The sequence below is a fragment of the Cryptosporidium ubiquitum genome (genome assembly GCF_001865345.1).
Source record: "Cryptosporidium ubiquitum isolate 39726 chromosome Unknown contig_20, whole genome shotgun sequence".
In the NCBI taxonomy this organism is placed as follows: domain Eukaryota; phylum Apicomplexa; class Conoidasida; order Eucoccidiorida; family Cryptosporidiidae; genus Cryptosporidium; species Cryptosporidium ubiquitum.
This window is the reverse complement of record NW_021639828.1, coordinates 10-26,997: the sequence shown is the minus strand read 5'-3', so window position 1 is coordinate 26,997 and position 26,988 is coordinate 10. Positions and strand designations below refer to the sequence as shown.

At 24.3% G+C, this 26,988-nt stretch overlaps 11 protein-coding genes across 11 annotated transcripts; 7 read left to right on the top strand and 4 right to left on the bottom strand.

Moving 5' to 3' along the window:
- Positions 1-67: 67 nt before the first annotated feature.
- Positions 68-715, top strand: cubi_01336 (uncharacterized protein; the record flags this gene model as incomplete). The annotated part of the gene is made up of 1 exon (XM_029018348.1): positions 68-715. One exon carries the CDS (start codon positions 68-70, stop codon positions 713-715), a length of 648 nt encoding a protein of 215 aa, XP_028873575.1.
- A 348-nt stretch (positions 716-1,063) lies between these two features.
- On the top strand, positions 1,064-1,747 carry cubi_01335 (uncharacterized protein; the record flags this gene model as incomplete). Its single annotated transcript, XM_029018347.1, has 1 exon — positions 1,064-1,747. The coding sequence occupies one exon, from the start codon at positions 1,064-1,066 to the stop codon at positions 1,745-1,747; it is 684 nt and encodes a 227-aa protein (XP_028873574.1).
- Positions 1,748-2,021: 274 nt separating this feature from the next.
- cubi_01334 (RING domain-containing protein) lies at positions 2,022-3,434 on the bottom strand (the record flags this gene model as incomplete). The annotated part of the gene is made up of 1 exon (XM_029018346.1): positions 2,022-3,434. The coding sequence occupies one exon, from the start codon at positions 3,432-3,434 to the stop codon at positions 2,022-2,024; it is 1,413 nt and encodes a 470-aa protein (XP_028873573.1).
- Positions 3,435-4,431: 997 nt separating this feature from the next.
- Positions 4,432-5,163, top strand: cubi_01333 (uncharacterized protein; the record flags this gene model as incomplete). Its single annotated transcript, XM_029018345.1, has 1 exon — positions 4,432-5,163. The coding sequence occupies one exon, from the start codon at positions 4,432-4,434 to the stop codon at positions 5,161-5,163; it is 732 nt and encodes a 243-aa protein (XP_028873572.1).
- A 302-nt stretch (positions 5,164-5,465) lies between these two features.
- Positions 5,466-7,810, top strand: cubi_01332 (uncharacterized protein; the record flags this gene model as incomplete). Its single annotated transcript, XM_029018344.1, has 2 exons — positions 5,466-7,715; positions 7,787-7,810. 2 exons carry the CDS (start codon positions 5,466-5,468, stop codon positions 7,808-7,810), a joined length of 2,274 nt encoding a protein of 757 aa, XP_028873571.1.
- Positions 7,811-7,940: 130 nt separating this feature from the next.
- Positions 7,941-11,018, bottom strand: cubi_01331 (uncharacterized protein; the record flags this gene model as incomplete). Its single annotated transcript, XM_029018343.1, has 1 exon — positions 7,941-11,018. The coding sequence occupies one exon, from the start codon at positions 11,016-11,018 to the stop codon at positions 7,941-7,943; it is 3,078 nt and encodes a 1,025-aa protein (XP_028873570.1).
- A 333-nt stretch (positions 11,019-11,351) lies between these two features.
- cubi_01330 (CDC48 like AAA ATPase) lies at positions 11,352-14,012 on the top strand (the record flags this gene model as incomplete). Its single annotated transcript, XM_029018342.1, has 1 exon — positions 11,352-14,012. The coding sequence occupies one exon, from the start codon at positions 11,352-11,354 to the stop codon at positions 14,010-14,012; it is 2,661 nt and encodes an 886-aa protein (XP_028873569.1).
- Positions 14,013-14,033: 21 nt separating this feature from the next.
- cubi_01329 (CCAAT-box DNA binding protein subunit B) lies at positions 14,034-15,269 on the bottom strand (the record flags this gene model as incomplete). Its single annotated transcript, XM_029018341.1, has 1 exon — positions 14,034-15,269. One exon carries the CDS (start codon positions 15,267-15,269, stop codon positions 14,034-14,036), a length of 1,236 nt encoding a protein of 411 aa, XP_028873568.1.
- Positions 15,270-15,898: 629 nt separating this feature from the next.
- Positions 15,899-20,296, bottom strand: cubi_01328 (uncharacterized protein; the record flags this gene model as incomplete). The annotated part of the gene is made up of 1 exon (XM_029018340.1): positions 15,899-20,296. The coding sequence occupies one exon, from the start codon at positions 20,294-20,296 to the stop codon at positions 15,899-15,901; it is 4,398 nt and encodes a 1,465-aa protein (XP_028873567.1).
- Positions 20,297-20,900: 604 nt separating this feature from the next.
- cubi_01327 (GTPase) lies at positions 20,901-23,045 on the top strand (the record flags this gene model as incomplete). Its single annotated transcript, XM_029018339.1, has 2 exons — positions 20,901-20,933; positions 21,000-23,045. 2 exons carry the CDS (start codon positions 20,901-20,903, stop codon positions 23,043-23,045), a joined length of 2,079 nt encoding a protein of 692 aa, XP_028873566.1.
- A 542-nt stretch (positions 23,046-23,587) lies between these two features.
- Positions 23,588-26,759, top strand: cubi_01326 (myosin; the record flags this gene model as incomplete). The annotated part of the gene is made up of 1 exon (XM_029018338.1): positions 23,588-26,759. A coding segment is annotated over one exon (3,172 nt), but the record flags the coding sequence as incomplete, so codon positions are not given.
- Between the last annotated feature and the right edge of the window lie 229 nt (positions 26,760-26,988).

Genomic DNA, 26,988 nt, shown 5'->3' with positions numbered 1-26,988 from the left:
GATTTTTTTATGGCAAAAATATTTAAAAAAAACACCAAAAAACCAGAATTAATATTTGGAAAATTAGATGCTATCTGAACTGCTTAAAAATCAAATAGACTTTGATAATGTAGTAGTGAATACATTTTTTCTTAATGAAGAAATTAATCAAGGATTATTTCAAGCTTTTATGCTTGAATATAATAAAAACATATTAATTTTGCGATTTAATGATATTGCTTCAGACACAGATAAATCTGATTGGCTATTGAAGTATTGTGAAAATCTTTCTGAAAAAATTAATTCATTACAAACTGTCAATATGAATAAATTACAAGAACAATCAACCAATTCAGATTTTATTCGAGCAAAAAGTATATTATTAATATTAGACCGAGATTTTCATAAGTCACTTGGAAAAGACTCTGGTAAATTATCTACTTATAAGTTTTTAAACAATATACTAATAAAATATTCCGATAGATTATCATTATCTGTTGGGTCAACGGGGGGGGAAATATCTTTATTTGAAATAATACTTAGAATACACGAATTATATAAATATGGCGAAATCAAGTATTTAATAATAAACCAATTTGAAAAACTAATGGACATCGATGAGCATTTATCAAATGAAACTAAGTCTATAATTTATTCTTACATTTTTTCACTTTTTACTAATATTAATATAGGAAACAAAAATAGTCAAGAATTGAAGATTCTGATAATAGATTAAATATTATAATTATCAAAATTTTCAATTTTTTAATATGATTCAAATCTATTATTATTAGTTACTATTATTATTACTATACTATTTTCAAATTTTAATAAATTCAATATGTATATTATTTTTATTTTGCAAATATTCTTTGGTGTGTTTTAACACACAGTGTGCCTGGGGGTGTTAAAAAAAAATAGTATATTGGTGCACTACTAAATTTAAATAATAAGCATAATATGGATTAAAAAAAAGCATAAAGAATTTATTATAATAATTAATGTTATTTTAAGGAAAAATTAAGATAGTACTGGGAAGTTTAAATTTAAGGTAAAGAAATATTTAAATTTAGTTTTAATTAAAATGGAAAATGTTTCCAAAAAACACGATGATAAAGTTATTAAAAAAAAGATGAGTTGTGAGATATTAAGTACAAGGTTCCGAGCTTTTTTGTCATATTTTCTTCCAATGGTATATGGAATATCATTATTTAGCGTTGCTTGGCTAAAAGTATCTTCACCTATATTTATTGCAGTGTGTTTAGCATTTGGATCAATTGATGTAATTACATCAATAGTTGGTATGATTGGAGTTCTTTGCCCATCCGGACTTGCAATAAGATCAACTATTCCTCTTTTAGCAATGGAGAATTTAGTTACATTCTTGATTTCAATTGGATTGTTGGTTGAAAGCATAATTTACAAGGAAAACACAAAAGATTACTTGATATTGGATTTTAGTGTTGGCTTAACTATATCATTTGTATTAATGATTAGTACTATTTTAAGTGTGATATGTATTTGGAAAATATCTGATTATTTAAACGAAATTGAGGCAACAAGCATTTTTGAAGAGCTATCTGGTAAAAAAGTAAGATCATCTAAATATATGAATTCTATAAATAAAATCTCTAGCAATTTAGATAATAAACCTCTTTTATCGAAACTTAATTCAAAGAATAGTGAAGTTAAAAATCAAGATATTTCTAATAATAATAAAAGTGCTAATGATCCCAACAATAATTTAGCCATTGTTATTAAAGAATAAAAAATTAGGATTATATTTATTGAAGATTTATTTTTAAAAAATTTTTAAAATGAAGAATACTTTAAAAGAATATAAATTTAGTAGATAATTTTAGTATTTCCTAAATTATTATAATTTTTAATATTTTTATTATTTAAATAAAAGTTCTATCAATTTCTTTAATAAAAGTTTAATTAACTCATTAAAGTCAGAAATTTGATATTTAATAAGTAAAATTGGATTTTTTTTTTCATCCAGTCAATCATAATTTTAACCTATTTAATCAATGGTTACTTTAATGCTTTATAGTATATTTATATCTATCCCATGGGCATTTAGAATCTACCAGTTTGTATTCACAATTAAAACATAATTGATGTCCACATGGTTGAAGTGTAATAATATCATTATAATCATAACTTTCATAACATATAGGACATGTGAATAATTGAGATTGAAGGTTATTTACATTATTCTCTTTTGAGATCTGAGAACAATGTGTATTTTCACATGAAGATGACGATTTGAAAGGTTTTGAAAGTGTTGAATTAGAAAGTGATAAAAATTTGTTTTCCATATTATTTGTTTGAATGGAGTTAACTACAAATTTAATAAATGAGCATTTTTGTTGAATAACAGATTTGTTAGATTCAATATCAAAAGATGATATATTATTAAAATTAAAATGTTGATGATCATTGTTAACAGTTGAGTATATAAGATTTTTAATTTGATTTTCAATAAATACTTTGTCTTCATGTTTAATAAGAGGAAAAAGATTTTCAGAATGATGATAGCTGAGAGAATTTGAAATATTTGAATTTTTCTTTGAACGTTTATTATCTCTAAAGAATGGAATTGAGATTTTTGGGGCTTGAGAATTACTAGATAAAAGTATCGTATGTTTTTGATCATTCATTAAATAGTCTGCTGGATATTCTTTGGATATCTTTAGTTGATTTTGTTGGACATTATAATGGTCATTTTCTTTAATATTGGATTTCTTGATAGTTAATTGTTTATATTTAGATAAGTTTTCATACCAAAAGTTTGCCTTTTCCTCTGTGTTAAAAGAAAACTGGAGAAAAATTGTTTCATTTTCAAGTTGAAAATCAGACTTAATGAAGACAAAGAATTCTTCATCCTGAATAACTTTTAAATTAATATCGATAATATATCGTAGTAAAAAAGAATATTTAGAGGTTTCTTGGTCTTTTTGTTGATTATTAACAAAAAACTCAAGTAGTTTTCCTTCCCATGTCAATGTAAAAACATCAGGATCTTCAATTTTTTCTAAAATTAATGTACCAGTTCCTATTAAATCATTTGAAAAACCAAAATTTACGTTTTTTTCTTCACAAATCACTGTAGTATTGGTTCTCTCAAAGTTTACTTTGTAAATAACTAAGCTAGTTTCAATTTTTGACTTTAAAGTTACTTCACTTTCAACTGTCTTTTGAATGTTTGAATTATTTTTTACAACTTCAATTGAATTTATATCAATGAGATCTTCATACAAACTAATTCCAAAAGTATTTTCATCATTATCATTCATCAAATCATTCAAATCTGCTCCTAAATCAGCAATATTTTCCAAATTGAATTCATTTTCTTCAATGTTGGTATTTTCATTTCGAACCTCATTTAGATCATTAAAATTTACATTAATATCTTCATATTGTATTGGGCTTTCCAAAAAACTTATCATTTTACTCTAAAAAAATGTTTCTTTTTATATTGTTTTATAATAATATCATTACATTATAACTTTAATATTCTGAAAGTGCAGTTCCATTAATTAAGACAGCGACCAGACCTTATTAGATATATTTTAATATTTTTAATAAAGAAAAAGTTGGAATTAATAGTTCGAAATGATTAATATATGATGTAGAATCCATTAAGGAACACAATAAAGAATTAAAAAACGAAACTATTCTCTTCTAAGAATATTCATATATAAAATATATTATTCCATTGTGAATATTTATGTGGATTTTTTTTAAAAATATTTAATACTAGTTAATTACGTGGCAGCGCCTACTGCATGCAAAATCAAGAACAGGAAATTAATAAAAAAAATTAGGTTATTTTTGCAAATAAAAAAAGTTTCTTGTTTAGTTTTAGTGAAAAAGAGTTCATTTCTAGACAATAAAATATTATTACGATTACGATGATAATTGTGATGATTATTACTACTATTATTAATATATATTTACAATTTTTAAGGTTTAATAAATATAAATATAAATATAAATATAAATATATATATATATATATATATATATATATATGTATTATGCAAAGTAAAATAGTACTTGAATTATTAAAATTTTTGCAATAATTTGTTTAAATAAAAAATTTGTGGGGTAACTCAGATATTACATTTGGCGGTAAATTCAGCGGTACCTTCGTGATATTTTTATTTTGTGTTTATTCGAAAATAAAAAGGAAAAAAAGCAAATATATGTTTATGTATAAAAACTCATACATATCGGTTTATATTTGTACAGAGTAAATAACTAATATTTATTTTTAGTAGGCTACACAAGGGTTTGTGACAGTTATTGTGAGAAATTTGGTTAAAAATAGTCATTATTCAAACCAATTTTTATTTCTGTATAATTTACAAATAGTGACTTCTTGAAAGTAATATAAATATTAATATTATTAACTGAAATTTTAAAGGTTTGAAAGAGGATATAATGGAGAACTTAGAACAAGAAATTTTAGATACATCAAGCTCTAATAATACCAATAACAAAGAAGAAATTGAAGGAAATACAGAAAATATAATAACTGTAATTCCAAGATCAATAGTTGATGGTAGCAAGCTTATTTTACGTTTAAAAAAAGATGAAAAATTGAGTTACGAGTCTCCAACACGTATTTTATTCTCAAATAAACAATTGAAGTTAGAACGCTCAATTTGGTGGCTTACTGATGTAATCTTAACTGAGGCGACTTTAATTGTTTTGGACTCTTGTTCCTCTGGGATGAAATTTTTTCCGGTACCAATGAAAAAATTTGGTACATTATATTCAAGAGAGGGAGTTGGACATGTAATTACGGGTGATATTATTAGAAGCAGAGTATGCAGTAGAAGTATTCCATATAGAAATTGCAATAAATTTGAATATGCACCAAGAAATATTGGTAATTTGAGATCTGTAAATTTTTCAGATGGTGAAGAAAATGAGGATATTGATATTGTTTATCTCAGAGGTGATGATAGTATTATCAGGTATTCTTTACAACCAAATGAACAAATTGAACTTGGTGCAGGTACAGTAATTGCTTGGACGTCTGGAGTTTCATTCAATTTTAAATCCTTTTGTTGTATGAAATTTGTTACTTCTATTGTTGGTGATCCATCCCATGTATCCACAGTCTGGATTGCTAATAGCGGATCTAAGATGCTCTATCAACATGGTTGAATACTTTATTAACATTGAAATAAATACGCTTTAATAATTTATATTAAAAACTCTTTTCTAATGGAAAATTTGTGCTATGTAATATTTATTGATAGTATCATTTTTCTATGTTTTTAGATCTCACAAATTTAAAACAATATTGAAAATATTTCTTTTTATTTATACTTATATGCATGCATTATTTATAATCGATATTTTCAATTATTAGCGCCAATTCTAAAATTCTTTTTCCAAAGAATTTTAGAATTGCAAATAATGTATTAAATAAATTTGAGTACAATTAGCTTTAAAATTATAATAGAATGTCTAAAAAGCTCAAGAATAGTACTCAAAAGTTAATTGTAAAGAGTGAAATTCTCAATAATGAGGATTCTGAAAAGTCTAATTTAGCTGCAAATAACCACATTGAAAATAAAGTCTCAACATACAAAGAGATACTAATGAACGAAAATTCTTCAGGGAATGATAAAAGTGGTAATGATGTTTTTAAGTTAATTAATCATCAAGAAAATTGTCTCAAACATTTAGAAGAAGAAAATAATAGTGTTAGTAATTTTAGTAGTAGTAATGAAGAACATATTGATGATTTAAAGGATTATGATCAAAACGGGATTAAAATGGATAATAATATTATATCATCTTTGGAGTTTATTTGGTCTGAAATCAGAAGCGAAAATGCACTTGAAAAAAAAGATATTGATTATTTTGAAATTGATGAACATAACTTAAATGATCGAATACCTAAAAATATTTTAAATGAAGTTTATCAAGTACCTAAAAAATTAGAGTGCCTCCTTAACTTCTCAATGCTGCTTTGTTTTGATACAATTCTATATGATTTAACATTTTTACCAATTAATTCAATTATAGCCTTATTGAAATTCGTTTTATTGTTATTATTTAACATTATTAATATATTTATTTTTCTTATTACAGGAAATTCAAATTATTTTCAGAATACCTCAATAATTCAAAGGACTTGGAATTATAATAATTCTGAAGAAAATATTGGTAGTAATTATTCTATTGATTCAAATTCCTGGAATCTTATTCAAAAAAGTGGTAATAGAGAACACAATAAAACAGGTGATTTTAATCATGAATTAATCGAGAATTCTAGTGTTGAATATATATTCGACGATAAACAAGTTAAAAGTAAAAGTTTGATTAATATTCCAGATTATGAAAATAAATTAAGATTTAGACTCAATTTCAAAAGTAAAGATGACGGATTTCTTGGAAAAAATAACAACTTTTTACCACAAATTAAAAACCATATTCATTCATTTAGAATGAATGACCAAAGATCATCTTTAGAAGAATCTGAATTACAATCTATTACAGCTTCTGATATATTCTATGATGAAATTAATAATGGCCTTATCTACAATAAAAAAAAAGAAGATTTTAAACCATTTTTAAGTATAGATATTGGCAATTATTTTAAATTTACTGCTATAGAGTTAACTGATTTATCGAGATTCTTGGTTTTAATATTGTCTATTTGTATTTTTAGCAGGGTTGATATTTCATTTTTTTACCATTATATTAGAGGACAAGGATTACTAAAACTATATTTTATTTTTAATATGCTGGAAATATTCGAAAAATTATTTAGATCTTTTGGAAGAGACTTAATTGATACATATTTGGAATCAAATATTAAGTTCTTTACATATATTGGATTTGTAAACGGGAATTATCAACAAGAAAAAAATCAATTAGGCTTTTTAAATTTACTCATTAATTCATTTTCAAAGTACTTTATGGTAATAATTTACTTATTAATTCACTGTACTATTCATATGATAAGGGGATTAGCTTTAAATATCTCACTGAACTCATCAGAATATACAATGTTTCTCATTGTAATAAATAATAACTTTGCAGAAATTAAATCAACAGTTTTTAAAACCTATCATTCAATCTCTTTATTTACCGTTTCCTGTTCGGATACTATTGAAAGATTCCAGCTTTTATATGATGGATGTATTTTATTTATTAGAATGTATTCAAATGCAAGGCTCTATACAGATTCAATTTTTTCTTCAGTAATTACATGGGTTGTATCTGTTTATTTAGTAGAAATCATTGTTGATTGGTTTAAACACTCTTTTCTTGTTAAATTTAATAAGATTAATTCAAATTGTTATTGCAGCTACTTAGATACTTTGATAGGAGATATATTACTTTCAAGAGGTTCTGATCAAGCATTTCAATATTTAATGATCGACTATAACAAGAAAAATTTAGAAGAAAATAATTCTTTTGAGAAATTGATTAATAAAAATACATTGAATAGTAGTAAATTCAATAATCAATTTAACAACACATCTTCTATCGGTAACTTAACCAGACAAAGCACATACTCTTTTTTAAGAGGGAATACTATAGGATTAGAACCAGATGTTTCTTTACTTCAAAATAAGGATGAAGCTAAAATAAAAAAAATAAAAAATGAAAATTCTCACAGAATTGAATCCAAAATTTCTAATAAAGATCCCGTATTTATATCAAAGAAATTGAGAGGTATTTATGCATTTCCTTACATAGTTTCGAGAAGAATAGGTTTTATATCATTACCACTTACTATATTATTAATGTGCGTCTTAATGTTTTCAAGATTACATTCAGCTCTATGTATTAATCATATTATTATTATTTGGTTAATACTATTTATTCTTAAATATCTGACTTCATTCATAATAGTTTCAATCTCACAAAATAATATAGATCGTCTAAAGAACTGGAATTTTGACTTTAACAAAATTAATGCATTATAAATCAATCAAATTCTGAATTAATAAATATCTAATATCATTCTTGTAAATTGTTAGCTTATTAATAAAGCTATGATCTGTTTTTAATATAAAAAAGTTACCAATAAATGGATTTGAATTAAAATGAGGAACTATTATTTTACTAATGTTGAATAAAAATGGTATCTTACATGGTAAATACTCTGAGAATGAGTATATTAATGGCCTTTCTTGTTTAGGAATTGAATATATCAATTTTTGAAATTTTAAATTTAATTTTCTTAATTTTTCAATGTTAAATTTAGAAGAAAGTTCAATTAAATATGATGGAACTTTTTTTTTAAAAAATTTAATTATATTAGAATGCAAGTTCGTTCCAAAATGAGGAGTCCCAAAAAATATTATTCCTTTAATACTTTTAACTGTTTCTGGATGATTTGCAATGATTAGTTTTAATAATATTCCTCCCATTGAATGACATATTATTATATTATTTTTTTCACTATGATTTTTTATATCTTTTGGTAAAATATTTGCTTTTAATAATTTTTTATAAATTTCTTCAGAAATACTTTTTAAAGTTACTGATTGATTTTGATTAAATATTTGATGTGAATAATCTATTGCAAACATCTTAATATTTTTATTTTCAGTTAATAATATTCTTGGCCATATTAAATAGTTATGTTTTTCCAGTTTTGAGATAATATTAGAGTTTCTATCAGAATTTAATTTAAAATTTAAGTTATATTCCTTATATTCTGGGATATTATTACTTTGGAAGTTATTATCAAGAATTGTCGGAGTTTTACTTTCTTTTGAAATATCAATGTTCCAGGATTTATAAGCACTTCCAAGAAACCCATGAATGAAAATTAAATTGATATTTTTTCTATGAGAAGAATTAACCAAAGTTTTTACATTATTTTTATTATTAAAATAATCACTAATTTTATTAAGTAGAAAATCTGGATTTTCTTCTTTAAAGTTCAAACTAAAAGGAATAATACCTTGATTTAACAGCTGTATGGAATGAATATTAGTATTTTCTTTTACTTTAGGATTTGAAATATAAGATGCATTGTGTATTAATCTTAATATTTCAAAGTATATATTTGATTTTGGAATAGAAAACTTTAATTCAATTTGATTTGATTCATCATTTATAAAGCGTTTTTTTATTTCATTCATGATTAATTTTGAAAATTCAGATATTTCATTAATATTTTCCAATAAATTACTATTAAATGCTGATAATAAATATTTATTTAAAAATTGTATTCCTTCATTAATTAATACCCAGTCACATGAATTTTTTGATAAATTATCCATTAAAATACTTTGAGTAATTTTGGGTAAACTATAAGAATTAACTATTTTAATAAAGTTTGATTCTTCACGCTCGTACTCACAATATTGATCAAATTTGGAGTTAATCATAGAAATGAATTTCAATGTGTTTACTTTACTTGGTTCAAAGTTGGACCTAAATAATTTCTTTTCATCATTTATAACTTTTTTTTCTTCAAGTATTCTCAAAGTTTTAGTGAAATGTAGCATTATATATTTCTGTAAATAATTAATACTCAAATTCTTATCTTTTTGAAGTTGAATTACTTGGTTGAGCAAATTAATATTAATATGATTAAAATCAAAATGATTTTCTTTCCAAGTGTCAATATTACTTAATATTTGATTTTGTATTTTATCAAGAATCAATTCAATAGTGTTATTTATCATATTTGATTTGATTAAGTATTTTTTTAATAGTAATTCCAAATTTGTAATATCTAATTTGTTGGTTAATCTTTCGAGGTCATTTTTTAAGAGTTTATTTCCATTAATTTGGTTTTCTTGAAAAAAGTATTTGTTTATTGCAGAAATGAATTCTTCATATAAAATGTTTTCTTTATTTTGAATGATGTAATCATCAATTCTTTTTATTATGTTTGAAATAATTAATGTCTTTATTAAATTATTAGGATTATATTCAATTATTTTATTATAAAGCTTCAATATATGCAACTTCAACTTATGAGACTGTATAGATTCATCAGATAAATGTAATATAATTAATTCAATTAAAAACTTAATTTGATTAAAAAAAACAGTATTTTTGGCATTTTCCAACAATTCAGTAAATTGATTTAATAATGTTGAAATTTCTTGATCTTTAAACTCATTGTTTTCCAATTTGTTCGCTAATAGATATCCATAAATTAAAATAAGGTACAGTAAATTTTTTTGTAAACTTTCCACCTTTTTTCCGTTTTTGAATTGAAAATTTTCTATAAAATTTGAACTTTTGAGCCTTATAAATTCTTTTGACCATAACTTGAACATATTTTCTGAAATTAATGCAACTTTTACAACTTTACAAAAAACATTACTTAATTCATTATCGTGGAAATTCAAAATTTCAGTCATTTTAACAAATAAAAACTTTGTTAAATCTTCGAAACTTGAAGATTTAATATCATTAAATAATATATTTTCGAAATATCTAATAGTTGGGCATTCAATTATAATCAAATCAAAGTAATCCAATATTTTATCTTCTTGAATATTAATATTAAAATTGGAATTTTTAATAAAATTTCCAAATATTTTATTTAAAATGAACTTAAACCTATTTTTAATTTGTAAGGCCTTTTCTATATATTCCATTTTTTCTAGATAGTTTCTCCTTTCATTTTCTTGAACTAATATATTTAAAAATTCTTGTGTATTAATTTTTCCTTTAGGATTCATTCCAATCGCTTTCCAAATATATTTGGCTAGTTCTATATTTTGAAAATCGATACATTTTTCAAAAAAATGAAAATTATCTAATGTTTTTATCTTGTAGAAAGTAGCTCTATTAGTATCTTTATCATTATTTAATATTGATCTGTTAAATTTGTATTTGTATTGGTATAAAGAATTTGAATTTCTCTTATTCTCAAGAATTTTAACTAATCCAGTATTATTTTTGAAATCCAAGCTTGTAACATTTTCATCTTTAACTATTGTTTTTCGTTTGTTTTCTGGTAGAAATATTTTTTGAATTATATTTATTCCACATATTTTGTTTATTTCACCATTAAAAAATTGCATTCAGTATTTTCATAATAAAATTATCATTCATATTTGAAAAATCATTTAATCTATATTTTCAAATTATTATATTTATTTTATTTAAAAAGCGCATGAAAACCGGTATTATATTTTCATTAAAATTTGTTTGCCACAAAAAAAAAATTTATAAATTTTGATTATGTAAAAATTATTGTCCATATAAATTAAATGTATAATTAGACCTATACCGGTAATTTAAGTTAATTTTTTTTTGATTAAATTGAAATAAATATTTCTAAAAATTTAAATATTTTGCATTTGAAAAAATATTTACCATTACTTTAAACTATAAATTATTTATTTAATAATGAAATGAAAAATAAACAAAAACATAAAAATTCTTTAAAAAACAGCGAGGATAATGAATCAATAAAAATTGAACCAAATATCAAGATTCCAGTAAAATGGCCATATTTACTAAATATTGTATTTAGTAAAGATATTTCAAGGTCCAACATCTTGGAACTACGTGTTTCTGAGACCACTTTAAATCAAATGACAATTGCAAATGGAACACTCTGTGTATTAAGGTATTTCGAAAAATCTCTATGTGTGACAATTAGATCGTTGGAGCCAAATGTTAAATTTGGAGATAACCAGGGACTAATAGGAGAATTAGTTATTAATAATTTAAATATAATAGATGAAAATATTGGCCAATTAGAAATAATACCTTTTAGAAGTTTTGCAAAAGATATGAATATTAATACTGAAATGAATAAGCACTGTATATTAAAATTTTTTGGAATTCTTGACATAAATAGTTCTACAAATAATAGTATGAAGAATTTGTTAAAATCTCCTCCAGAATATATTAATGATAACAAGAGTATTCAACAAATGATCATTTCAAGGTCTAGAGGAACTTGTGTATTTCAAGGTAATATTATTCCAATCCAAATTGCTTCAATGGTTTATTATTTTAATGTATTTGAATTTGATAAAAACCAGGAATTTTTAGAAAACTATTCAAAAATTGTGAAAATAGGTAACCAAACAAAAATTGAATTGGTTTTTGAAAATAAATTAGTTGATATTAAACAGATGAATAAAAATGAGGAAAATATAATAAAAAATGATATTAATTCTTCAATTAAAGGCCAAAGAAAATACGGAATGGATAAGATAGGAGGAATGAAACAATTAAAAGATGAAATTAATAAGTGCATTATTAATCCTTTGAAATTTTCAAAAATTTATTCTTCTTTTGGAATTAAACCCTCAAAAGGAATATTATTATATGGACCACCAGGGACAGGAAAAACCTTGATTGCTCGCTCTATTGCGGAAGAAATTGAGCTAATTGAAACTTTTGAACAAGAAGAATCTGGTTTAGAATTGTCTGTTGATTTTATTGTTATAGATGGAAGTAATATAAGTAATAGTACAGGTGATGAAGATAATCATTTCTTTAAATGTATTCAAAAAGTAAAGGATAATTCAAAAAAAGAAAAAATCATATACAGCATATTATTTATTGATGAAATTGATATGATTTGTGGTAATAGAGATAGTTTTTCAGGAATAAATGATCAAAACAAAAAATATCTAACAGCAATTTTGTCTTTACTTGACGGATTTGATGATAATAATAGGGTAATATTAATTGCAACAACAAACAAACCTAATGAAATAGATCCTGCATTAAGAAGAGCCGGAAGAATTGATCGTGAAATAGCTGTTGAAGTACCAAATAGCCTAGAAAGAAGAGAAATTATTGAGCTTATTCTAAGCGAAATTCCAAATAGTCTAAATGACTCTGAAATAGATTCTCTTGTTAATGAAACACAAGCGTTTGTTGGCGCAGATTTAAAGATGCTAATTAACGAATCTATAAATACATTTTTAGAAAGAACTACTAAGCTTGAACTTATTGACAATGGTAAAAGTCTGCTTCTTTCATTTGAAGATATTCACAATAGTGTTAAAAATATTAAGCCCTCTGCACTTAGAGAGCTTGCTATTGAAATCCCTAAAACTCATTGGAGCGATATAGGAGGATATGAAGAAGTCAAGGAACAACTTAAAGAGTGTGTTGAATGGCCATTAATCCACTCTGATCTTTTTGAATATATGAAAATAAAGCCTCCAAGTGGAGTTTTACTCTATGGCCCACCTGGATGTTCAAAAACATTAATGGCAAAAGCTGTTGCTACTGAAAGTAAGATGAACTTTATTAGTGTAAAGGGTCCTGAACTTTTTTCAAAATGGGTAGGAGAATCTGAAAAGTCTATACGTGAAATCTTTAGAAAAGCTAGACAAAACTCTCCTTGCATAATTTTTTTTGATGAAATTGATGCAATTGGTGTAAATAGAGAAAGTACATCAAACACTTCTGATGTTAGTACAAGAGTTCTTTCACAAATGTTGAATGAAATGGATGGAATCACTACAAATAAACAAGTTATTGTAATTGGGGCAACTAATAGACCTGATTTATTAGATTCTGCATTACTCAGACCTGGAAGACTTGATCGAATTATTTATATTGGACTTCCAAATTCTAAGGCAAGAAAGAAAATTCTTAATATTTATTTAAAATCAACAAATTATATTCAAAATAATAATAAAAATAATAATAAACCTGCTTTTGAAAGAAATTTAATTTCTGAAAATTTAGATAATTCTAAAATCATAAATAATAAAACTAAAGATAGTGATATTACTGAGTTATGTAGTAATATAAATAACATGGAAATTTTTGATAATTATGATGAAATGATTGATTTACTAGTAAATCTAACAAATGGTTATAGTGGTGCTGAACTTGCTTTATTATGCAGAGAAACTATGATGCAGGTTATTAGAAGAACTATTACAAATAACTTTGATTCTATCAAAGACTCAATTAGTAACCATATTATGTTTACTTGGGAAGATATATTGTTTGCTTTAGATAAAGTAAAGCCTCGAATCCCTAATTCATTAATAGAATTTTATGAAAATTACAACAAAAAAAACAATATAATATAATTATTTAATGTATTAAGTTATTCATGAAATAAATAATCTAGTTGGATATGTATAATATTCTGTATCATTTTCACTTTCATCTTGAATATATAAATCTGATGAGAAATAACTATCAAATGAACTTTCATTTTTGTTCAAGAATATATCATCTTGTTTATATTGATTCGAAGAGAAATCCAAATTATTATTATATTTGGAAAAGTTATTCATTGACTTTATATTTTCTTGAAATGTAGTATTTTCAATTGATTCAGCTTCTGTTAAGTTTTTAATATTATAATTCATGTTACATTTTACATTAAAATTTATATTTTGTTCAATATTATCAACAATATTCACTATACCAAATTCTTCTTGAGAAATTCTTTTTCTTTTTACAGGTTGATTAAGTGGAAACATTGATTTTGGAGTAATTGGAGAAGATTCATTTATAAAGTTTATACTTTTTGTTGGTGATAATAATAATGTATTTATTTGATTTTTACTATTAATATAAGAAGCACTTGTGTTTTCTTGTGTAATTTCTGAATACTTTGGTGAATGTATGTTAATGTTTCCATCTATATTTGAATTAGTAAAGTCATATATAGCATTATTTGTATATTTTGGTGAATTTGTATAAGTAATTTGTTGATTATTTATTGAACTATTACTTTGGATGAAATATTTGCTGCATTCATTATTTTCAGGTTTCTGATTAACAATTTGTGATGTATTAGAGTAATTATATTCTAAACTTTGATCGTTTTCAGAAGATTGATAATTTTCACTAAAGCTGAGTGATGAAGTATTTGATTTATAGATATTACCAAACGATTTAATATTTCTAGATTGTTTTAATCCTCTCCAAATATTTAAATAATTGATTAATGTGCCTGTATAATCTCCAAACCCAAATGAAGATAAAGCATTAATGATGTCTTCACCATTTAATACACGTCGCTTATTGCTAGTACAAATCTCTCCTGCTTGTGATGATATACAACCAATGAAATCTTTAGAAATTTGTTGCATCAGCATTTTTGATTCTCTAGATATTTTAGCCGAACCAGGTATAGATAATTTCATCATTCTCCCTATATTGTTGATAGGTAAAGACAAATCTGAGCCATCAGAATCTGGTATAAATTCAGAATCTTCATAGTTATCAACAATAATTTCTGATTCATTACTTAATTTTCCAATATTGCTTACATAATTACAATTTGCTTTGTTTATGAATGGTACATTTACTTGAAATGTCAGCTCATTGTTCATTTTACCAAACTATAAACATACAAATATGTAATAAAACTGTTTAATTAAGAATTGTATGTAGTTATTTGTTTGATCCCAAACGATTGAACTTTTAAATTTTCAAATTATTTTCAATGATTATTGATGCTGCTAATTTTGTAGTCAAAAACCCTCTTTGAGCGGCCAAGAAATAGTTATTATAAAATATAATTAAAAAATTTTTCTCAAAAAAAAAAAAGATTACAATATTTTTATTAAGCAAAATATATGTAAATAATATTTGAAAAATAATGATTTAAAACTAATTAAGTTGGCAAATTAATTGTTTTTAATTTGATTAATTGTTATAATTATGCTTAAATTGAAGTATATCAAGAAAAAAAAACATTAATTTCTTCTTTCTCTTTAAGTCAATATTTAATTATTGAATATTAAGTAAAAATTAGATGAATTAATACAATGAAAAAATGATTTTTTGATTATTTCATTTTAATATTACACGTAATTCAAAAATGCATGTTAAAAAAATAACATTTTAAAATAAAGATATAGAAGAAAAATAAATTCAAATGTATTAGCTTTAATAGTTTAAATATATATTCATAGAATTATTTATAAAATTATTCACAATACTTTAGAAATAATAATACTTAATTATTTGGTGTATTTTCAGCACCAAAAATTAAGTGATTTGTCTTATCGTTTGCTAAGTTTGGATTAGACTTAACATTTCTTGAGCTTTCGTCCTTGAATAATGAAAATATTTCAGAATTAGTATCAATTTGATTTGAGTTTATATGATTTTGAAGAATTTTTGCAAAATATTGTTTTAGAAAATCAAATTCTTGAATATGGAATGTAATTAAGTTCAAATTTTCGATAATTTTGCTAATACATCTACTTTTTGAACCCAATTTTAGTGACTCAAATGCAATAACATATAATTCAATGGCTTTTGAATCATTAAGTAAAGAAATTCTGAAAAAAAACTTAGGAATCAGGCTTGAACAAATATTATCTTTATTATTAATATAATGAAGCAAATATTGTGTTTGGTGAATAATAGTTTGTGTTTTTCCTTTATCAGTATAGTTATAAGAATATTCCAATGCTAATTGATTTATTAACAATGGAATAATGTTAATAGCAAGTTGATTATTTAAATCCTTGAAAAATTCTTGAAAGAATGAATTTGCAAGACTAGAAAGTTCAGAGTTAAATTCTGATTTGTTACTAATACATTTGAGGTAACTCAGCAATAATATTTCTTTTGGTTTAATGAAACCTATATTTAATAAATAATTAATAATTAACATAATATTATATTTCAAAGAGTTAATTTCTGTTTCATTTGAATTATCATCCAAATTTAAAAGTGAATATTGTTTTTCCATCCATGGATCTATAATATTTGGATACCTTGTTAATAAATCGTTGGTACAAAGTATTATGTTTAACATAATGTTGTCCATTTGAATTTTATTAATAAAATTAAATGAAGATGGATTATAAAGAAATGAAAATATTAGTTGAATATTTGGCATTTCAAATAAGTTAGATAATTTTGAATTTATATTTAAGTTTTGGTTGGAATTTTCATTCATCATTTTTTCATTAATATTTAATAACTTGGTTGTTAAAGAAGTTAACTTACATAATGAAACTATTGCACAATTTCTGGAATAATCCAGTTGCCACTGAAGGTCACTTGCACTATCTGTAATGTTATTATAATCAACAATTAAACTTGGATCTCTTGATAATAAATTAATTATTGGTACAATAAAATAAAAAATACTGTCATTAGAAAGGAGTTGATTTTCTAATATAATCTGAATATATTCAAAATATTCCTCTTCTAAATTGATTATTCCACATTCACTATTCTTCTCTTGAAATAATTTGGCCTTTTCAGAAGAGCTCTTTTGAACAATTGAATACAAGTACTTCCATTTATTATATAAATTTTCTACAAAATTACCATATTTTAATACAATATGACTCAATAAATTGATTATCTGAGATAATTCAATAATACTTACTTCTTTTGATTTCCTAAGCCTTTTGTGGAAATGAGCAAATAATTTATTAATAAAAAAATCAATATATAAAACTTTAGAATTGTTTTCTTTAGTATTCAAAAATTTAATATTTGATGGATTTGCAATTAAATTAAATACTGAGTTAATAATATTTATCAAAAGTGAATTATTTATTAATTTATAATCAAAATTGGAGAGAATTGTTATATAAGTTGATAAAATTTCATTTGTATAAACTTGGTTATTTATTTTAATTAAATTTAAACATTTAACTGAATATTCAAAAATAATATAATTTTTATTGGATGCAGAATTCATAAATAATTGATAAAGTATTTCAAAATTTGAATTTTTTTTGTTTTCAATTTCAAAAATACAGTTGTTATTCAAAGATTCAACCTTTATAATTACCAAAAGCAATTCAAGTAATGATACTAAGTTATTTTCAGCTTCATCATTTAAATTTGTTAAATTACTTCCAACTAGAGAAATTTCATTTAGGGTGTAGCTTTTTAACAAAGTTAAATCAAAATTTTGGGTATACTTTTTAGATATTTGTGTGTTTTTTGAAGTTAAATGTTCCAATAACTTTGAAAAGTTCATCATGTCATCATCATTAAATAATTCAATTATTTTAAGAAGATTCTTTATTGTTGATTGATTTATTACAATTTTTTCATTAAATTGAAGCTTCAAGTTTTGATCATCATCATTGTCTAATTCATTTTGAAAATAATTTTCTTGATTATCAGAATTTGAAAAATTGGAAAGATTATTAAACATTATAATGAAAAATCCATGTACAACAGAATTTAAAATATTAACATTATTAACTCTCCAAATACACTTTAATACATTTGAAAGGAGTGATTGACCTTTTTTAATATTTAGAGATACAGTTTCACAAATAAAAAGAATAGATGAAGAAGCATCTGAATTAATTTTTGAATGAATTCCATTAATACAGACTTTTTCCAGAATATCTTCCACAATTATAGAAACTTCTTTTGCATCAACTAATAATACTTTCATTAATTCATATTCAGATTCTTTTTTCTTTATAAAATTTGGATCAATTAACTCTTGAGGTTTTGTTTCTACATCATTAATATTTGAATTAATAATTGTATTGTTTAAATCATCAATACTATTTTTGTTTAAATGATTTAATTCAAGATTAATATTATTTAATAAATTGGAAATATGTTCATAATTTAATGGTAAATGATAATAATTTTCTGTAACTTTTCTAACCATTGTTCTTAATAAGTTTAATGATGAAGATCTAACATATGAAGATTCATCCAAAGTTCTCATATTTATTTCTTTAAATATAGTTATAAAAAAACTATACGGAATTATATCATTAATGAATAATCTTTGTATTGATTGGATAGATCTAGTTCGACAATTATAGTGTTTATCATAAATTCTTTCAAGTAATAAGTCAATAGATTCAATAATTTGTGATCTTTTTTCTAATGTAAAATCAGTGGATTTATTATAATTATTATCAATATTTTGACTTGAACTAGATAGGCAATATGGATCAATTTGATTTTTATTTTTCACTTGAATAAGTGAATTTGCAGTACTTGAAATAAAACATGATCTAAGTTTATAAGAAATCATGACTTTGAGAATTCTTCTGATTAATGAAATATTTTTCAAAATAATATTTGGGTTATTAATTGAAATAGATTCAACATATGAACTAATATAAACAATAATATTATTATCCTCACCAATATCTTCAATTTTATCCATTTTAATCCAGTAAAATCCAAGATTTTCGAGAATATAAACAAACAGACTATTAGAAAATTCTTCACTAATTAGCATTGTACTCGCTGATATAAAACTTGGAAAATCTTTAAATATGACATTATTCCGATTATTGGGGTTATTTATATGGTTTATATTTGATATTAAATCAATAGAACCATGAATAAAACAATTTGAAATAATTTCAAATAAACAACTTTTTAAATCATGATATTCTTCCTTTTCTTCATATTTCTCAATAAAATTAATGGATCTTAATATATTTATTATTAAATTTTGGGACAAATTTTCCCATTTGATTATATTAATTTTGCATAACTTATTAAATGTTTCAATTTCAAAATTAGTGACTAATTTTTTGACCAAATTAATTATTCTTAGAGATAATATTAATGACCACTCAGAAAGTCCAACTGTGGAAAAATTGACATTTAAATAATGTTTGGAAAAATTAATCAAATATTTTACTAATAAGAATGAAATTTCAAGAACTGATGAATCCTGAATAAATTTATTACTTTGAATACTTTCATCATTCAAATTAACTTCAAAATCTGTATTTTGTAATTGATCATGAAAAGAATCACTATTATCTAATTCTGTTTCAGTTTCATTAGAAGAATCACTATTATCAATTTCATAATTATACTTTGGGTTTTTTCTTCTCTTTGATTTTGAATTTTTCTTATTATTTGTATGAAATTTATTTTCAAATAGTTTTATATTTTGGTTAATTAAATCTTCGAGAATATCAAATTCTTGTAAGACAATATTTGTTATGCAAAAAATTATCATATTAAATAAATTATTGATTTGAGATTTCTCCGTATTATTAATTAAGGATTGTTTTAAAATTTCAATATATCTTAAAATCAAACTCAGGAATATTTTTTTTTCATGAATATGAATAATTTTTGACCATAAATATGATAGAGATAGCATGTAATATAAACCTAGTGGAATTTCAATTTCAGAATAATCATTGGCCTTTTCAACATTTAAGTCAAATTTAAAAACTCCTAATAAATCATCTTGTAAATAATTAATTATTGAATTAAATGTGATTCCATCATCATTTAAATCTAAAGAAAAATCTTCATTTTTAATGCATAAAACTGCCTCATCATCTTTGTATATTATATTAATATTGTTTAAAAACTTTAATAAATTGGAATCTTTTTTTGGTATAATAAATTGGTAAAATTTATTATTGTTAGTCATTACTTCTGTCTTTAAAATAAACAATATACAGAAAGCAATGGAATGAGTTTATAAGATATTTGATTAAAAGTAATAATATTAACAATTACAATTATTAATATTATTACTAATTTGTGAGTTGAGTTACATGTAATTTTTTTTAAAATTTTAGTGGCAAAATAAATATTGACTGAATTACCCGCCTTACGTTTTGGCGGCTTATACATAAATTATAAGTACCAGTATTCTTTAAAGTTTATCAATAGAAAGAGGAAGTCAAAGAATGTATATAAGTAAAATAATATTAAAAACTTAGTAGACTATATTAATGTAAGTTTAAAAATATGAAAATAAATAGAGAGATAATAAATTAAAAATATGATCAAAAATTAATTATAGTAATTAATCAATTTTCAAAAATTGTCAGGAAAAGACTAGGTTAATGAATTAATTCAAAATAGTCTTTTTTCTGTTTGAATAAAAGACAATAACCTATACTTTGGAAATAAAATAGAATAATATATTTGCATTTTGGGAAAAAAGGAGTTATTAAACATATTAGTAGAAATTAACAGGTTTTAAAAATTGTAAAAATAAAAAAAATTTGAAAAGAAAAAATAATAAAATGAGTTCAACAAGCTTAGGACATAGATTCAAGGTAAGTTTGAAAATTTAAACGTTGAATTTTGTATGAATCTTATTAACATTTTTATTTAATTACTAGGATATTACTATTATTCCTAATAGTAAAGATCTAATAGATATTGTACTATCCAAGACCCAAAGGAAGACTCCAACTCAAGTACATCCACAGTTTCAAATTAGTAGAATAAGGTCATTTTATATGAGAAAAGTGAAATTTTGCCAGCAAATTATTCATGATAGATTAACCATGATACTAACTCAGTTTCCAAGATTGGATGAAATACATCCATTTTATTCAGATCTATGTAATGTATTGTATGATAGAGATCATTATAAGCTTGCATTGGGCCATATTTCAGGTTCGAAGAATATTGTTGATTCTTTAGCAAAGGATTATGTAAGATTGTTGAAATATGCAGATAGTCCATATAAATGCAAAATGCTAAAAAGAGCTGCATTGGGTAGAATGTGTACTTGCTTAAAGAAGCTACAAGCACCATTGGAATACTTGGAGGAAGTAAGACAACATATTGGACGTCTTCCAAGTATTAATCCAACTACAAGAACACTAATAGTATGTGGTTATCCAAATGTTGGTAAGAGTAGCTTTATTAATTGTGTTTCTCACGCTAATGTTGAAGTTGAGCCATATGCATTTACTACTAAATCGTTATATGTCGGCCATTTTGACTATAATTATGCTAGATGGCAAGTAATTGACACACCAGGTATTTTGGATCGTCCATTGGATGAGAGAAATACTATAGAAATGACGGCTATCACAGCTCTGGCACACATTCACTCATGTATTTTATATTTCGTTGATATTTCAGAAGAGTGTGGTTATAGTATTGAGAAACAAACTCAACTTTTTCATTCTATCAAGACCTTATTTAGAAATAAACAAGTTTTTATTATATTAAATAAGATTGATTCTCGTTCAGTAGATGATTTATCACCGGAAGAAAAGAAAATGATTGAGGAGCTTAAAACAGGGCTTGAAGGTGAATCTAATGAAAATGGAGGAAAAGTTGAAGTAGTTGATATTTTGACAATGTCAACAATGAAAAAGATTGGAGTAGAAGAAGCAAAAAATAGAGCATGTAATGAACTTCTTCAAAAAAGAATAGAAATTAAGGTGAAAACCAAAAGAGTGGATGCAATTTCAAGAAGGCTTCATATAGCAGAAACACCATTAAATAAAGACAGGCCACCTTGTATACCTGATTCAGTAATACAAGAAAGATCTCAAGAAATCAAATCAAGAACAAAATCGGGACCATTAGAAAAGGAGCTTGAAGAAGAAATGGGTGGTGCTGGTGTATATCAAATGGATTGGAATAGGAAATATGTTCTTAAGGATGATAATTGGAAATATGATTTGGTCCCAGAGATTATGGATGGCAAAAATATTATTGACTTTATTGACCCAGAAATTGAAGAAAAATTGAGGGAGCTCGAAAAAGAAGAGGAAATATTATTGATGAATGATCCATCGCAAGAATTTGATGAGAAATTATGGGAACAAACTCAAACAGCTCTTAAGAATATACATGATAAGATTAATCTTAAGAGGAGAGAAAATATGGATAATAAGGCAAGAAACGCACCTACATTACCTAGAGGAAGAGCTAGACAAGCTTCTGCTGGTGAATTAACAAAGTTAACTAATCAACTTGATGAATTAGGTTACGATATATCAAAAATATATGAAAGAGGCAGAAGCCTTGCAAGGAAAGAGGAAAATAAGAGAGAAAGAGGAAGGTCTTTAACAAGAAAAGCAGTTAATGATGGTTCTGATCAAATTTCCTTATTAAGAGCTAAAAGATCAAGAAGTCTTGCAGGCAATGAAGACATCGAAATGTCTGTTAACAATGAAAACTCATCTAAGGAGTTGTTTAAAAGAAAAAGACTGGCAAGGGGTCACAGCCCTGCTCCTAATCGTATTGATGCTTCACTTAAACCTGGAAAACAACAAGAAAAGGCTGAAAAATTGCGCAGAAAATCCCAAGCTAAGCTTGGAAAACTCGCTAGAAGAGGAGAGGCCGATCGTAGTGTTCCGACAAAAATGCCAATGCATTTATTTTCAGGAAAACGTGGTATGGGTAAAACCGACCGTAGATAGTTTAGTAGTACATTTTGGGAAAAAAAGTAGATATTATAGTTTGATTAATAATTACTATACTTTTACTAAAGGATAAATTGTTAAAATTTATTTCTATTTTAATCTGTTTAAATTCATGTTATTTTTAAAATATATATTTTTTATTTTAATCATTCCTTTAGAATTAAATCTATATAAAAAAATAAGCCAAAAAAGCCCGCCACCCCACAAGTTACCTACGTGTGAAAGCATGTTTATATTATAAATTTTTTGACAAGCAAATAACAAAAAAATTAACAAAAAAAAAAGCAAAATAAAAAGAAGATCATAGAAGGAATAAATATTTAAATAAAAGAATATAAAAATATTTTAAAAAAAAACGAAACTATTTATTCTTAGTAACTTGAAGCTGACAATATTAAAAAAAGTACTTTTATGTGGAACAAAGAAAAGCGCAGTAAATATTAACAAAATTATTTAAACAAATTATATATATTATATGTAATATATATATAATATATAGTACTATAGTAGAGATATTCCAAAAAAAGACCTGTTATATCATGGAAAATTATAATGAAATAGGTCAAGAAAACAAAGTATGGATATATTCCAGAGCAAATCCATATACAATAGAGTTATCAAATAAATTGGCTGAAAAAAAAGCAAAAGCCTTTTTTAAAGATTCAAATAAATTTGAATTCGAAATAGAAAATGAAGAAAATAACTTGGATGCATTTATCTTAGGAAATGTAATTTCTTATAATTCTCAACAAGGAATATACGAATGTGAATATATTGGTGAATTCCGGTATGAAATAGAAAATAATAAAAACCATTTTTATGTAGACAAAGAATTTATATATAAGGCAGATAATGGATTTGGCTATAAAGATAATTCACAGTTGAAGAATTTAAATATTGGTAATGTAATAAAGAATATTCAAGTTTGTTATGATATGTTAAAAGGTAGTAATGATATAATAGAGAACAATCAAAAAGAATCAATGAAATTGAATGGTATTAGAAGTACCAATGATTTACCAAAGTATCCAATGTACACTTTTGCAGGAGGAATACTGATTGCAGTGAATCCATACAAGGAATACAATATTTATAATGATGAAATAGCACAGGAATTCATAGGTAAAAATATAATAAATATGGAGCCACATCCATTTGCAATAGCAGAATGGACATACAGAAGAATGCTAAAGGATAATAGATCACAATCAATAATAATTTCAGGAGAAAGTGGAGCAGGAAAGACAGAAACTTCAAAACATGTATTGAAATATCTGAGTTATGTAAGCAATAGGCAGAGGATGAGGAATGGTACCAATATGAATAATAAATTTGGAGGATTGTTTTTATCAACGATCGAAAACTGTCTACTTTCTTCAAATCCATTATTGGAAGTATTTGGGAATTCAAGAACAATTAGAAATTGTAATTCATCACGATTTGGAAAGTATATGAAACTTGGTTTTGATGATGATGGAAGAATAGTTAATGCATCCATAAATACTTATTTGTTAGCAAAGTCAAGAGTAGTACATCTTCCGAATAACGAAAGAAATTATCACATTTTCTACCATATTTTGAATGAAATAAACGAAAAGCAGAAGAGTAAATGGGGTTTAAAATCTGAAACTTCTCCTCTAGAATTTAATTACTTGAAGACTGTGGATTTAAAAGGAGCCAGACAGAAAATTGATACAGACTCAATAAGAAGTGAAAATTTGAAAGAAATTGTCAAATCTGTTCCATATAATATGAAGATAATAAATGATTGCTTTCAATCTATTGGAGTTTCTGAGGAAAGTAGAGATTTGATATATGATATGGTATATTCAATTCTATTGTTAGGAAACATTGATTTTAATCCAGTTGAAAATAGAGATGAAGAAGAATGTGAGCTGACTCAAGAATCAGTATCAATAATAGACCAAATAGTACAAATATGGAATTACAATTATAATGCTGATTCAGATTTTACTATGATAAGTAATCAAGAATTAATTGAGTTATTGACTACTAAAAGTATAGTCAAGATCAAGAAAAGGTTATCATATTCTGAGGCGATATATACTAGGGATAGTATTTCTAGATATCTTTATGAATGGATTTTTAATTTAATTGTAGAACTGATAAATATAGCACTAAAACAAAATATATTTGATAACAATGAAAATTCAGCAAAATACTCCGATCATAATAATTCAATAGGTATATTGGATATTTTTGGATTTGAGGATTTGGAACCAAATTATGTGAATAGCTTTGAACAATTACTGATAAATTACTGTAATGAGAGATTACATAGCTTTTTTTTGGAGCAATTACTATATAGAGATACAGTACTATACAAGACAGAGGGAATAAATAATAGCATTTCAACAACCCCGTCAGCAAATGTAATTGATTTGTTATTTCATCAGTCATTTGTATGCACAGTAATGAGTGGTGTAAATCCAAAATATCTCAGTAATACAGAAATAGATGAAAATGATCCGAGAAATAATGGTAATACCAATAATTGCGCTTCTCACGCATTTTATGAAAAGTTCCAGTATAATAATTCAATATTGAGTTTACTTCCATATAATATTATATCAATTTTAGATGAAACAGGAAAGATACCAATGAAAGGAAATAGAGATCATGCATTTTGTAATAAGGTTCATTTACTAAATAAATTACAAAACAATTCAAATGTCAGAATGAGTGTGAATAGGGGATCAATATGCAATTCAAAGGATGAAATGAATACATCTGGTATAATGAACCAGTTAAATTATTTGTCTGAATCTATTGGAAAGGTAATTCAGATTCAAAAACTCAATCTTGAGAAGACTTTTACGATAAATCATTTTGCAGGTCCCGTGAAATATACAAGTAATGAGTTTATATCAAAAAATACAGATTTCTTATCAACAAATATTGAGAAAATAATACATACAAGAATAAACACGATTCAGGAAATAAATAAGTTTAAGTATAATTTATTGAGTAAAGTGGATAATGATGAAAAAAATAAACAATTAAAAGAAGAAGATGGTAGTATTAGTCAAGATAATACATTAATTAACGATGAGAGTCCACAATCAGAAACAAGTTTGGTTAGAAAGAGTATTTTATCATTAAATGGAGTATCAAATTTTGTTGAGAAGAATAGTTTACAATTAAATACATTGACGAATTTAATCAATTCAAATGCAAACCAGGTACCAACTCCAATGAATACTAATAAGAATAAGAGTGTTTCAAGCATGTTTGTAAGACAAGTTCAAAATATGTTAGTAAATGAATTATATCCAACTCAAAGCCATTTTATAAGATGTATAAAGCCAAATAATCAGCAGATTTCATTAAAATTTAATAGTTTAAAGGTTTATAAACAGCTTCAAATTGGTGGAATTCTTCAAATTCTTAATATTATGATTTATGGTTATCCTTGTAGAATTCCTTATAGTCAGATTTATAATTATTTTAAACAAATCATTGTAATTAATACTGAAGTGGACGATTCTTGCTCATCAATGACTGACCCAAATTTAATTAATAATGATATATTATCCAAGGCAAAATTACTATTAAGAGATGAAAGACTTTTTGTTTCCTTATTATTGGAATATATGGGTTATAGGGATAAAATCGACTATCAACTTGGATTAACTCGAGTATTTTTTAAATTTAATGTTTTAGATAAAGTTGAACAATTTATCCAGAAATGTGATCAAGAAAATTCTATTGATTGGAAAATTGAGTGCATTAATTCTTTATATAAACATTGGTTAAGGAAAAAATGTAAGAATTACTTGATAATGATAAGATGTTCAATTAAATTTTTTTCATTGTATAAGTATATTAAAAGAAAAAATGCGTCTAGAAAGATTTACAAGGCATTAAGTAATTATGTATGTATTATGAAAGAAAGGAAGAAGATTGAAAGAGAAAGAAT